At 41.6% G+C, this 13,038-nt stretch overlaps 1 protein-coding gene across 1 annotated transcript; it reads left to right on the top strand.

Annotated features, from left to right (window-relative positions):
* Window positions 1-3,739: 3,739 nt before the first annotated feature.
* LOC108386391 (olfactory receptor 9I1-like) lies at window positions 3,740-4,681 on the top strand. Its single transcript, XM_017644232.3, has one exon. It carries the CDS (start codon window positions 3,740-3,742, stop codon window positions 4,679-4,681), a length of 942 nt encoding a protein of 313 aa, XP_017499721.2.
* Window positions 4,682-13,038: the final 8,357 nt, after the last annotated feature.

Genomic DNA, 13,038 nt, shown 5'->3' with positions numbered 1-13,038 from the left:
GCTAAGAGACCCTCCATGCTGCTCACCGTCCCCAAAGGGAGGCCCTGGTCACTATCTTGGGATTTGGATTTCTGAGACCCGGAGGCCTCCCTCCGCTTTCCATTTTCTCCCTTGAGCATCTGCATTTCTTCACTGTCCATAGATCAGCCTGATTTAGGTCGAACCACTGTTGGTGCGCTGTCTTTCCAGAACGCATTTGGCAAAGTCCTGTGGAGGCACTGTTGTGGGTCTGGGGCGGATAGGGTGGGTTATGCTGATTATGCTGGCATCTGGCAAACAGGCAATTTTATTTTGTATTTATGGATTCATCAATACCTCTTTCCAGAAGAGACTTAAAGTGGCTTATAAAAATGCATGACATGCAGCAAGATGGAATAAATTAAACATGGGGCATGAGGTTTGGGGGAAGGGAAAGTACCAGTAGGTGGATGATAATGAGCAGCCAAGAGCGAGGTTGGCTCCCATGACTTTGATCTGGACACTTAAACCCGTGTTTGAGGCGATGTCTCCTTGGTGGGTGCACATCCCTCGCTGGAGTTTGGTTCTGGTGGGCACCCTGTGCGTCTCTTCTACCCTGCCAACCCTGCAGACAAGACATGATGGGTAATGAGGCACTACCAAGAGAACAGATGCAACGTTTCTAACTCAGAATTGGAGTCATTTTCCAAAATTTTTATTTAACTCATGTTACTCTCCTCCTTGCTAATTTACGTAAAGGTGCTAAACAATTCTGGCATAAAAAAGGTGCTCATTTCACGGTAACTCACTGTGCACATACTCATGGGTAAATGAATAGTGGTTGGCAGCATGGTCCTGGAGACGCACAGACTGTGGTGGAAATCCCAGCTTTGGTGGTTTTCCAAAACCAAATTGTTTCTTCTCTGCCAGTCTTTGTTTCTCAGTCTATACATAGGGATAACAACCATTTGTCCCAGGTTGGATGTCATGAAAAGTAAATGAAGACAGAAAACGGTGCTGTCTTAGCATCATTCTGTGTTATTACTTTTAATACATGCTCTTTCTATCTCATTGTATGCTTAAGAGAAGAGAGACCATCATGTTGGAGAATAGATGTAGCATTTGAGGGCCTTTCTGTAGCCTTCTCCTGTGAGGACAGAGGTCCAGAGAGGGGAAGATAGCTAAAGTTTACACAGAACAACAGCAGACATGGGACTTGCATCCAGGCCTCTGATGCTGTTTCCAGCCTTCCTATTGTATACTCATAATCAACTGTCCCTCTGCTGTCACACTTCCCCTCAAAGGAAAATAGCTCTCCTCACCCAAAGGTGATCTAACAGTGTCTCTTAGGGAGGGGTGGAATGAAGTGGGTCTCAGACTTGTGCCTCCCTAGCTGGGGTGGCCTAAAACAGCTACAGCCTCCTACTTTCTGGGCCAAAGTGGTGAGCCATGACATAGGCCCGTGGGAAGCCCAATGAGTCTGGAGGCATGAGTCCGGGTGCCGTTTATTAACTCATGGCCTTGGGAAAATTGGTATAATGACTTTGAGCTTCATCTTACTGAGCAGTAAAAGGGGGGTAAATAAATTCTGACTGGCAGGACAACCTAGTGGTTGAAAACTTGCCTTTGTAACAGTTACATGTCCTGAGTGTTTACCAGGCACAGTGTGTGTGTTTCCATGGATTATCTGTTGCCCCTCGCAGTGCAGAAGCGCTGTCATTGTTAATGCACTGATGTCAGGGCTGAGATTCTGGAGGTCACCCAAATGGAAAGGACTGGGTCTGAGTCTGGAATAAGCTCTGTTTTCAGGGCCCGTTTTCTTAGCCACTCTGCTGTATTGCCTGGACTCCAGCCTTACCTTTGCACTGAGGGATCTTGGGCTGATCTTTGAGCCTCTGATATCTCTGGGGCTTCTCTCTGTATTAGGAGGCTGACACTTCTGCTCAGGGTTGCCTTGAAACTGTCTCACAAGGACCTGCAGAGCTCTGTATATTTTGTAAGTGGGGAGGTCTATTGGTGGTGATTTGTGTCTTCATTTTGTATTGTTTGTGGATAAATGAGGTGGGCAAACAAGCATGAATAGTTCCCTGATCCTCAGCATTTCTGCTAAAATGTTACCTTTTCCTGAACCTTCCCAGACAGTCCTATTTGACAGCTTCTGCTCACTTTGGCCCCTCCGATTCATCACATCCTGCTCTAGTGCTTTTTTCCGTAGCACTTACTATCTGCTAACAAGGTAGAAAATACACTTTCAAAAAATATATATTGTATATGCCTGGCTCTCTGCTAGAATGGCTACTTTAAAAGGGCAAAGATCTTTGTCCATTTTGTTCTGAGCAACTGGAAGAATCCTGGGGAATTGGTAACTTCTCAGTAGATTCTTATCGAATAAATAAATAAATACAGCCTCTTTTTTTTCCTTCTTTGGTCAGGATGATTTGTGTGAATTCCTTTTAAAACAAAACAAATCACTGTGTTGGTCGAAGGTCAGGATTAGTTAGGGCCCTTAGGAAAAAAAAAAACCTCCTAAATATTTACATTATCAGGAATTCAGGGGAAAAACATCAGATGCTAACCTTTATTTCCTCAGTAGATCAGCTTTTGTCAAACACTGATCAAAGTTTAATTTTCTTATTTATTGGGAATCCAGTGAGATCTTTCTCAAATTCAGTTTTTGTTTCAAGGATGGAAGAAAGACAAGAAGAATCACCTTTGAAGTCTACATGCAGTATTTACACTAACCCAAACAATCAGCATCCGAAGTTACAGAGACAAGATTGTCCCAATACCCAGCAAGAACCTGATCTGTATAAGAATTCTAAACTCAGTGGGACAGCTTTGTCCCTTAATGAACCGTGCAGGCTAATTCTGGAATGGCTTGATTCATGTATCTCATTGATTGATAATGATCTGACATCTAAAAAAAAAAAAATGGGACAGGTTCTTTGAAATAAGAGAAGAACTTGGAAACCAGGCCATGTTGCTTGGCAGGAGCAGAGAGGAAGCAGTAACTTGGCAGACAACAGGCTGTAGAGGTGCTCACAGTGTTTGCTCTTCAGCTCCATCCAAGATCAGAAACAACCACAAAGAAAGATACGGTTGATCATGGGACTCCAGGGGACGGTGGGCTTGAAGATAAGATTCCAAAATGTACATGAACCTAGGAGTATGTTACTCATGTTATTGCAGAAATTAGAAAAGATCATTCTAAGTCTGTGAGTCTGTGTGCTAGGTACAGTATGTAAGTTATGTTTGTCACCATATTGTGACTTTGGCATTGACGTCCCCATTCAATGAACAAGGAGAATGAGGTTCAGAAGATGAATCACTTGCCTAGGGTCTCAAGGGATTTGAACTAGGTCTGATTTCAAAGCTCATGTTCTTTATGCTACACCACTACGGCTTCTCTAACAAAGTGGGGCTTTCTGACCTTGCAGAATGACTGATGAAGGCTTCCCATCTGAAACTAGTCAGAGCTTTGGCAACATCTAAGGAACTGAGTTCTGGCTTGGGCTTTGCATCTTAACTAACTATGAAATCACAATCTAGTCACTTCCCCTCTCTGACCCTCATGTTTTTCTCTCGAAAAACAGCATTAGTAGTACATGTTTCCAAGGATTTCTGCAAGAGCTGGTGACACAAAGTTTGTAAAAAACGTGAAGTGCTTTACAAATCTAAAAGATTGTTATCGTTTCTGAAAATGATCAAATCACGTCATACTCCCCTTACTCTATCCTCAATGAGACTTTATTCTTTTATTTCAGTGGGCCACCTAGGATTCATGGCAGAGAATGGCACTGTAGTGACAGAATTCATTCTGATGGGGTTCCAGCTGCGGGCAGAGCTACAGATGGGTCTCTTCGTTGTGTTTCTGGTCATTTATTTCATCACCATGGGGGGAAACCTGGGCATGATAGTGCTGATTCAGAGTGACCCTCGTCTCCAGACTCCCATGTACTACTTCCTCAGCCACCTTTCCTTCCTGGACATTTGCTACACCTCTGTTATTGTCCCTCAGTTGCTTAAGACCTTGGGTACTGATAAGATGGTCATCACCTACGAGCACTGCGCTACCCAGTTTTTCTTTTTCACGCTCTGTGCTAGTACCGAATGTTTCCTTTTGGCCGTCATGGCCTATGACCGTTATGTGGCCGTGTGTGACCCCCTTCTCTATGCCGCTGCCATGACACCACAGACCCGCCTGGGGCTGGTGGCTGGGGCGTATGCTGGGGCCATGGTCAACTCTGCCATCCGCACTGGGTGTACCTTCTCGATCTCCTTCTGTAAGTCCAACCACGTGGACTTCTTCTTTTGTGATCTCCCACCCCTTCTGAAGCTTGCCTGTAGTGAGACCGGGCCACGGGAACGGGTGATCTACCTCTTAGCTTTCTTAGTCATTACAACCAGCATTTCAGTGATTCTTATTTCTTACCTATTCATCATTCGGGCTATTCTGAAGATTCGTACAGCAGGTGGCAAAGCCAAGACTTTCTCTACTTGTGCTTCTCACATGACTGCAGTGGCCCTTTTCTTTGGGACGCTCATATTCATCTACCTAAAAGGTAACATGGGCAAATCTCTTGGGGAGGACAAGATTGTGTCAATATTTTACACCATGGTCATCCCTATGCTGAATCCAATGATCTACAGCCTGAGAAACAAGGAAGTGAAGGAGGCTCTGAAGAAGGCTCTTAACAGGGTGAGGGTTTCCCAAGCAGAGTAAGACCTGGGATCCATCAACTCAGAGGTTCCTGCAAACCATCCTTTGAGCTTTGGGCTTGTCCCCTCAACACATGAACCAGATCTCATAATTACAAAGACACATTGAGGCAAAAAATGTAGTTTGAGTTCCAGTACTTCTTTATTAGCTCTATGACCTTGGGGCAGAAATTCTCTGCCCATTTTCACATCAGCAAAAATGTCTGCCTTGTTATGATTTAAACTAGTATCAAGCGAGAAGGAATGCCAAAGGGCTTTCTTAGTAGGAACATGCTATAAAGTGTAAAATTTAATTTTCTTACCTGTCCTGAGTATTGTTGTTTTTTCAGCCCCTTGAATTTCTTTTCTACTAAGCCAACTTTTGCACCTTGAATAATTATAAAACAAGTGCCCATTGTTTACATAGTAAGGGCAGTCACATTTTTCAGTTGTTGAGTAGTGGGGTGGAAATCAGCCTCGACTGAAGAAAACTTTTTTCAACATTCAATCATATCCAATTTAGGCATTTGTCATGGAAAATACAAGGAGCTAAACAGAGGAAGGAAAGAAGGGAGAGGAAAGAAGATGTGAACTGGAAAATGTTGAACTAGAATGTGTTTGTCTACTTCCTAAAATAGTGTAGAGGACCAAGACACTATAGAATTAAAGAAAGATGTAATGATTTGCATTAATTGTTGGAAACAATTTGATCTGATGTAAAGCTGAACTGAGTCCCATATATAATTTTTGAAATATTTCTTGATTACCAAAGGTCAGAAGCTCTATTTTTCATTTCTGAAGCATTGTTCATTGACCACCTGCCTCAGTTAACTCAAGCTATTTTCTATTCTCGAGTAATGAAAACCACTATCTATTTCCATTTCCTGTAGGACCTTTACTTTACTTTATTGTTAGAAGGTAGTAACTACGAATCTGTACATTTTAGTGACTTCCATATCTGCTAGAAATAATACTTGGGAAACATCTCCATGGAGATTCCACAATCTTATTAACCAATTCAGCAAATATTTACAGACTATCTGCTATGCATCAGACATACACCTAGGTTCAGGAATATAGTGTTAAATAATAGACACAGTTCTTCCTTCATGGAGATTAGAACCTGGAGCATAGACAGGTATGGTGGGATTCTGACCTCATTTGGTATCATCAGAAAAGGTTTCCTTGAGGAACTAACATTTAAAGGACTTAAAGAATGAGTAAATCATAGTCATGAACTGGGGAGACTATTCCAGACAGAAAGAGTTGCAAATACACGGACATGTGAAATAGGATGCCTTGAGGAACTGAGGGAAGCTAGCATGGCTGCAGGGGCTTAGAGTGAGAGATAGCTGGTGAATTTGGTAGAAACTAGAAAGCTTGTAAGTTGAACCTTTAAGTTGGAGGTTTTTCCTGCTTTAAAGCTGCAAGAAATCCATTAACACAGTCTGGCATAGAGTAGGAGTTAATGAAAATGTGTTCCCCTCTTAAGAGGGGGTAATTGATGGTTATTTTGATAAAGGGAGCCACGGTGTATATCTGATATACCTGAAGAAGGTGGCAATTCAGGGAAGGGAAGATATATCAGTGAAAAAGTGGGTGCCTCCAGAAGTGTATTTCCCCATTTACAAATGGGGAATAAAGAAATACAGAGAGCCTTGTAGGCACATGAAGGACTTGTGAACTTTACTCCAAGAACAAAGCATGAGATGATCGTATCTGAATTTACAAAGATCCCTCTGGCTGCAGTGTGATGCGCGGGAAGGGAGACCTGTGGTGGTGGAGTTGGAGGGAAACATACCCATTCATCTAAGAAATGGCAGGTGGTGTATCCCAGGGCATGGTGCTTGATTTCTGCACAATAATGTAGCTTCATTCTAGAATCATATTAGGCCAAAGAAAGTAGCAGGTATGTGACCATGACATTGATATAGGTGTGATTCTTAGCAACGTGGTGAAAATGGGGAAATATACTTCTGGAGGCATCCACTTTTTTATTGGTATACCTCCCCTTCCCTGAATTGCAACTCTCCTCAGGTATACCAGATATGTACCAAGGCTCCCTTCATCAAAATGGCCATCAACTACTCTCTTTTAAGAGGGCAGCACATTTTCATTAACCCGTACTCGATGCCAGACTGTGTTTTGGGCTTCTTGCATGCTTAAAGGCAGGAAAAACTTTCAACTTAAAAAATAAACAAATGGGACAAATGCTAGACAGTGAGGGTGCTGTTCTGTAGTGGTGGGAGATGCCTCACACTGCTTGGCCTTCTGCTTGGTGAGTGACAAGAAACTCTGCCTATAAATGAATGACCTTTGATACATGTGCAGTGTTTGATATAGATGCCATTGCTTCAGGGATGCACCAAACAGATAAAAATAAAATCAAACTTTAGTGTGCCTTAGGGGAACACCTTCTGATTAACATGAGAAGGCACTGGAGGGAATGGCATTTATGTTCAATTTCCCCTTCCATATATTAATAATTGAATAAAAAATCGTAAGTTACCTAATACATGTCAGACTCTGTGCAAAGAGTTTCCACTCATCTCATTGGCAGATCTCATTCCGCAAATAGACTCTACATATAAAGTAGGATCTTGTGATGGTTGATTTCCTACATCAGTTTGACTGGGTCGCAGGGTGTCTAGATATGTGGTTAAACGTTATTTCTGGGTGTGTCTGCGAGGATGTTCCCAGATGAGATCAGCATTTGAATCGGTGGACTCAGGAAAGCAGTTCGCCCTCCCCAGTACCACAGGCATCATCGGGTCAGCTGAGGTCTTGGCCAGAACAAAGGGCAGAGGAAGGGAGACCTTGCTCCTTCTTGCCTCCCTGCCTTGGCTGAGCCTCAGTCTTTTTTCGCACTTGGACAAGGGTTCACATCTTTGGCTTCCCTAGTTCTCAGAATGAGCGCCACCAGTATGTTCCTGCGTCTTCTGGATTGAGGGACTCCTCGACTTCCATATCAGGAATCTCGTGGGCCAATGTCTTATAGTAAATCTCTTTCTATGCCATAAACAGATCCGTCACATTCAAAAGTTTCCTACCACCGTCTTTATTTATTATTATTATTATTTTGCTATAAGGACACTTAACACTAAGATCTACCCTCTTAGCAAGTTTTTAAGTAGACAATATAGATCATGGTGATGGTTTCACAGGTATATACCCATCTTCTATATATATATATATATACACACATATATATATTATTGGTTTTGTTTCTCTGAGAACCCTGAGTAATAAAATAATCTGTTTGGTAATATTAGAGTCTTTTTCTTTTTATTCCTTTCAACTTCTAAGTATATCCCTTTTAGGAACTGGGTTTTGGAACTATAGGTTTTCAGCTCTAATAGTTTGGCCTCAATCTTCCAAAAATGATATAAGAAAGATGAAGAAAGCAGACCTCAGGCTTTGAACTGCCATTTAACTCAATACTGAAGAGGCCAAAGCACAATGCTCTTCTCATTGTTTAAAACAACTCCAAAAAGTAATGTCACCAAGATAGTGGCGTAGGAGACCTCAGCATCTGTCCCCCAACACAGAGCAATTCGCTGACTATCCATGAACAAACAGCTCTGGGAGAGCTCAGGAATCCACTTAAGAAACTCCAGCAACACAGTGGGACAAAAACTCTGAGAATAATGACAAGAAAGGGAAGGCAGAACAGCTTCATTCTGCCTGCATCCTCCTATCCCCCAGCCTGGCGCTGCTCCATGCCAGTGGGAACCCTCCCGCCAGAAAGAGTTCTCCTCCCCTAGAGGGGAGAGCAAGGTGAGTGACCGGCGTCCCCAGCCTTTCAGGGCACTGCAGGAAGCAGACGGCTTTGGTTTTGCCCCACCCAGCATAGCTGAGATGTGTGGAGATGGCTAAGGACAAGGAGGGAGGGCAGGAGCTAGCAGTATCCCCCACCAGCAGGAGCAAACATGATTCTGGGTGACCTGCTCTGCAGAAGACCCTAGAAGCTTTGGCGTAAAGAAAACAATGGGCATTATAACCATAAGCCATGGACCCCATACAGATCTCACTGGTTTTCACCCCACAGGTTTTTGTTTCACAAATGCCATCCACCAGGGTCCCTCCCACCTTTTTACCCATCTCTCGCCCCTCCCCCTTCAGCCAGAGCCTGGAATCAGCACCAGCCCCCAGCCAGGGTCTCCAGCCAGAGTCCCGGTGGCTATGTGAGTGTAAAATACCAGCGTAGATTCCCACAGCTGACCCCTACTGTTGTGCCTGCACTCCAGGTTAGCCCCTCCAGCTTGCACTTGCACGCCGCAGCCAGACTCCTGGCCAGGCCTCCACTGGTGTATGCGTGCCGGGGGTGAGAGCCTGCAGCCACAGGAGTACACACTGACAGCCAGTGACCCCACGCCTGCTTGTGAGCCTGGGTTGGGCCCCGACTCCTGTCACTGGCCTGCACCACTGGGCTCACCTACAGCTAGCCCCTCCATCTGTACACGTGTATACCTCTAGCCTGATTCCCATCCCTGGTTTGCATGGCTGCACACATGCCCATTGCAGGACCCTGCAGTCACAAGAGCACACGCCGACAACCAGGGCTTTTTCACGCCAAAAACAAAGGCAACAGAAGCAAAAATCAACATATGGGCCTAAGTTAAACAAAAAGCTTCTTCACAGCAAAAGAAATAATCCACAAAATGAGAAGTCAACCTACAGAATGGGGGAAAATATTTGCAAACCATGTACCATGTATCATATCACAACTTAATAGCAATAAACAGATGATCCAATTAAAAATTGGCAGAGGACCTGAATAGACATGTTCCCAAAGAAAACATACAAATGAGCAATGGGTGCATGAAAAGATGATCAACATGACTAATCATAAGGGAAATGGAAATGAGAACCACAATGAGCTATCACCTCACATATGTTAGAATGGCTACTATCAAAAAGACAAAAGGTAACGAATTCTGGAGAGGAGTTAGATACAGGGAATCCTTGCACTGTTGGTGGAAGTGTACAGATGCTATGGGGAACAGTATGAAGGTTCCTCAAAAAATGAAAATTACAACTATCTTATAGTCCACCAATCCCACTACTGGGTATAAAACCAAAGGAAGTAAAATCAGTATCTTGAAGAGGTATCTGTACTTCCATGTTTACTGCAGCTTTATTTATAACAGCTAAATCATGGAAATAACCTAAGATCCCATCAACAGATGAATGGATAAAGATAATGACATTTGAGTGCATGCATGCATGAGCATGTGAGGGCGTGAGCACGCACGTGTGCGCACACACACACACACAGGAATATTATTTAGCCACTAAAAGGAAGAACCTCCTGTCTTTTGCAACATGGATGGACCTTAATAACATCATGTTAAGTGAAATAAGTTAGGCAGAGAAAGACAAATAATCAATGGTCTCACTTTTGTGGGGAATCTGAAAACATAGAAACAGAGGGTAGATTGATGGTTAAAAGGGGCTGGGGAAATAGGGAGATGTTGGTCAAAGGGTACAAACTTTCCATTATAAGAGGAATAATTTCTGGATCTAATACACAGCATAGTGACTATAGCTAATAATATTGCATTGTATACTTGGAAGTTGCTATGGAAGTAAATTTTAAATGTTCTCACCACAACAGCCACAAATGGTAATTATGTGAGGTGAAGGATGTGTTAATTAACCTCACTGTGGTAAACAGTTTGCAATACATATGTATATGTATTGGATACCCACTGTATACCTTAAACCTAAAAGATGCTATATTTCAATTATATCTCAATAAAACTAGGACAAATAAAAGAACACCATCAATACTTTAATTGTGATTCCATTTTTCACATATATTAATTTGAATGAATGCATGTAGACGTAAAGTCAAATTAACTAGACAATCACATAAGGGCATGGGTATAAGGTAGAATGACGGAGTATAATCCATACAACACATAATCTTGGGCCTTTGGTTTGAGTGTATATTTGTATATTTACTTTTGTGTGCAGGTATAGATATCATCTAGGAGAGTTATACCATTTCAGATAAGAGCCACAAACACAAAAAAATCTTTTTTTATTGTGAAAATCAATGCAAGACAGAAATAATACTCAGATTTCTTCTTCTGCCCATTTGCTCACATCCTGTTTGTCTATCCTAAAGGGAAGGGATAATGCCATCATAGCTGTGGGCCAACGAGCCCGAGAACAGAGCTGCTCAAGCCCCAACACTGTCATCCCCAATGGATCTCCCGTATCTTTTTGGCAATAGGGGAAGAGGGCAAAAAGAGATTGAAGCATTTTGGGTCAAAGGTTCTGGTTGGTGATGGGGTTCAAAGGAGGCAAGATAGTTCTAGGTTCCAAATCTCATTTTTCCCAATGCTGAATTCAAACTTTAAACAATATTTTCTCCTGAATCTTACATAGACATAGATCCTAAAGAGGATTAAATCACCCAGAAATTGGGGAAAGCTAACAGAAGTTGAAAGGAAAGTAAGCTTCCTGCTTCCCTGTGGTGCATCTGCCAGGTTGTTCTGGGAGACCAAGATGCTTCGTGCACATTATACAATTCATCCTTTTAATCCTATTGGGAAAGAAGGTCTCAGCTGTTTCTACTTATCTCTTCTTCAAAAACCATGAACTGTTTTGAAAATTGTTGAAAAGAACATTGTGTCTTGTTCTCAATACATCTTTATCCTTATTTAAAGCATAATAGTGCAAACACACAGAAAGTGACAGCAGTAGCTGTAACAAAAGTGATTTTTTTCTTGTAATGGAATGAATAGCTCAACTTTTCCTGATTCTACCCTTAGTAAATGTGTTTCTCGAGTTTTGAAAATCTAAGAAAAAGTATTGTAAAAATAGCCTGTCTACACCTGCTGCTTCATATTTTTACTACAGATATAGTCTAAAATATTTTATTCATTAATTCAATAAATTAACTCTTTACCAAGGTGTGGCTACTATATGCTGTATGCATTGTTCTAGTGGTTTGGGAGCTGCTTCATTGAAGAAAATAGGCAAAAACATCCCTAACTTTGTGGAGCTCACATCCTGATGGAGGATATAAACAAACATTGGATATAATAAGTAAGTAAATAACAGTAAGCAAGCAATATAGTATGTTAAAATGTGCTAAGGAAAAACTGGAGACACGGATTTTATAACATAAGTGAGTAGTTCCCTATCTCAGAGGTATTGGATGAAGGGGTGGGAGGTAATTATTTTTTTTCCAGTGTGATTTTCAGCTTAATGTCAAATATACCCATTGAATAACAACATTTCCTCTACTGTTATTATTATTATTATTCATTTACTATTTTTTCGATGGCATCCTAATGATTGAGAAGTGTTATCTCATCATAGTTTGACTTGCATTACTCTAATGATTAGTGATGTTGCACATCTCTTCATATGCTTACTGACTGTATATCTTTGGAAAAATATCTATTCAAGTCCTTTGCTCATTTTACAAAGCATTTTGTTGTTGTTGAGTTGTGTAAATTCTTTATATATTCTGGACACTAACCTCTACTCAGATACATGATTTACAAATATTTTTGCCCATTCTAGAGGTTGCACTTTCACTCTATTGATAGTGACCTTTGTGGCACAAAAGTTTTTAATTGTGATGAAGACCAATTTGCCTATTTTTTTCTTTTTTTGCACGTGCTGTTGGAGTCATATCCATGAAGTCATTGCCAAATCCAATGTCATCAAGTTTCCCCCTATGTTTTCTTCAAACAGTTTTTTAGTTTTAGCTTTTATGTTTAAGTCTTTGATCATCTAGAATTAATTGTCATACATGGTATAAGGTAAGGGTCTAGTTTCATTCTTTTGCTTGTGAATATCCAGTTGTCCCAGCACCACTTACTGAAAAGAGGCACTCAACTAACATTTGCTGAGGTCCTTAATATGGTGGGAGAAGAATCACAGGATTGACAGGAAAGGACTCTCAACTTATTGTCAGGCCCACCCTTCTTCCTTCTCATATATAGTTGGCACCTTATTTTTTAAATTAATTAATTAATTTAAAAAATTTGGTATCGCTAATATAAAATCACATGGGCAATATTGTGGTTAATAGATTTCCCCCCATTATCAAGTCCCCACTACATACCCTATTATAGTCACTGTCCATCAGTGTAGCAAGATGCTATAGAGTCATTACTTGTCTTCTCTGTGCTATACTGCCTACCTGCGCCCCCCTCAACATTATGTGTGCTAATTGTAATGCCCCTTATTCCCCTTTTATTGGCACCTTTTTATCAACAGGGCAAATTAAACCTGGGATGGTCCCAGGCACTGTCGCTAAACAGCAACTGTGCCTTAAAGTTGCTATTGAGAAGGTGGTGTTTATCTGGGTATGAGGAAAATGGAACTTTCTAAGCCAGGATTCCTGCCTGGCCTTAA

The sequence above is a fragment of the Manis javanica genome, chromosome 11 (assembly GCF_040802235.1).
Source record: "Manis javanica isolate MJ-LG chromosome 11, MJ_LKY, whole genome shotgun sequence".
In the NCBI taxonomy this organism is placed as follows: domain Eukaryota; kingdom Metazoa; phylum Chordata; class Mammalia; order Pholidota; family Manidae; genus Manis; species Manis javanica.
The sequence above is the reverse complement of the archived record's forward strand: the minus strand, read 5'-3'. Positions and strand labels throughout refer to the sequence as shown.

Coding starts and splice junctions, on each gene's coding strand:
- LOC108386391 (XM_017644232.3), top strand. CDS start 3,740: ATGGCAGAGAATGGCACTGTAGTGACAGAATTCATTCTGATGGGGTTC.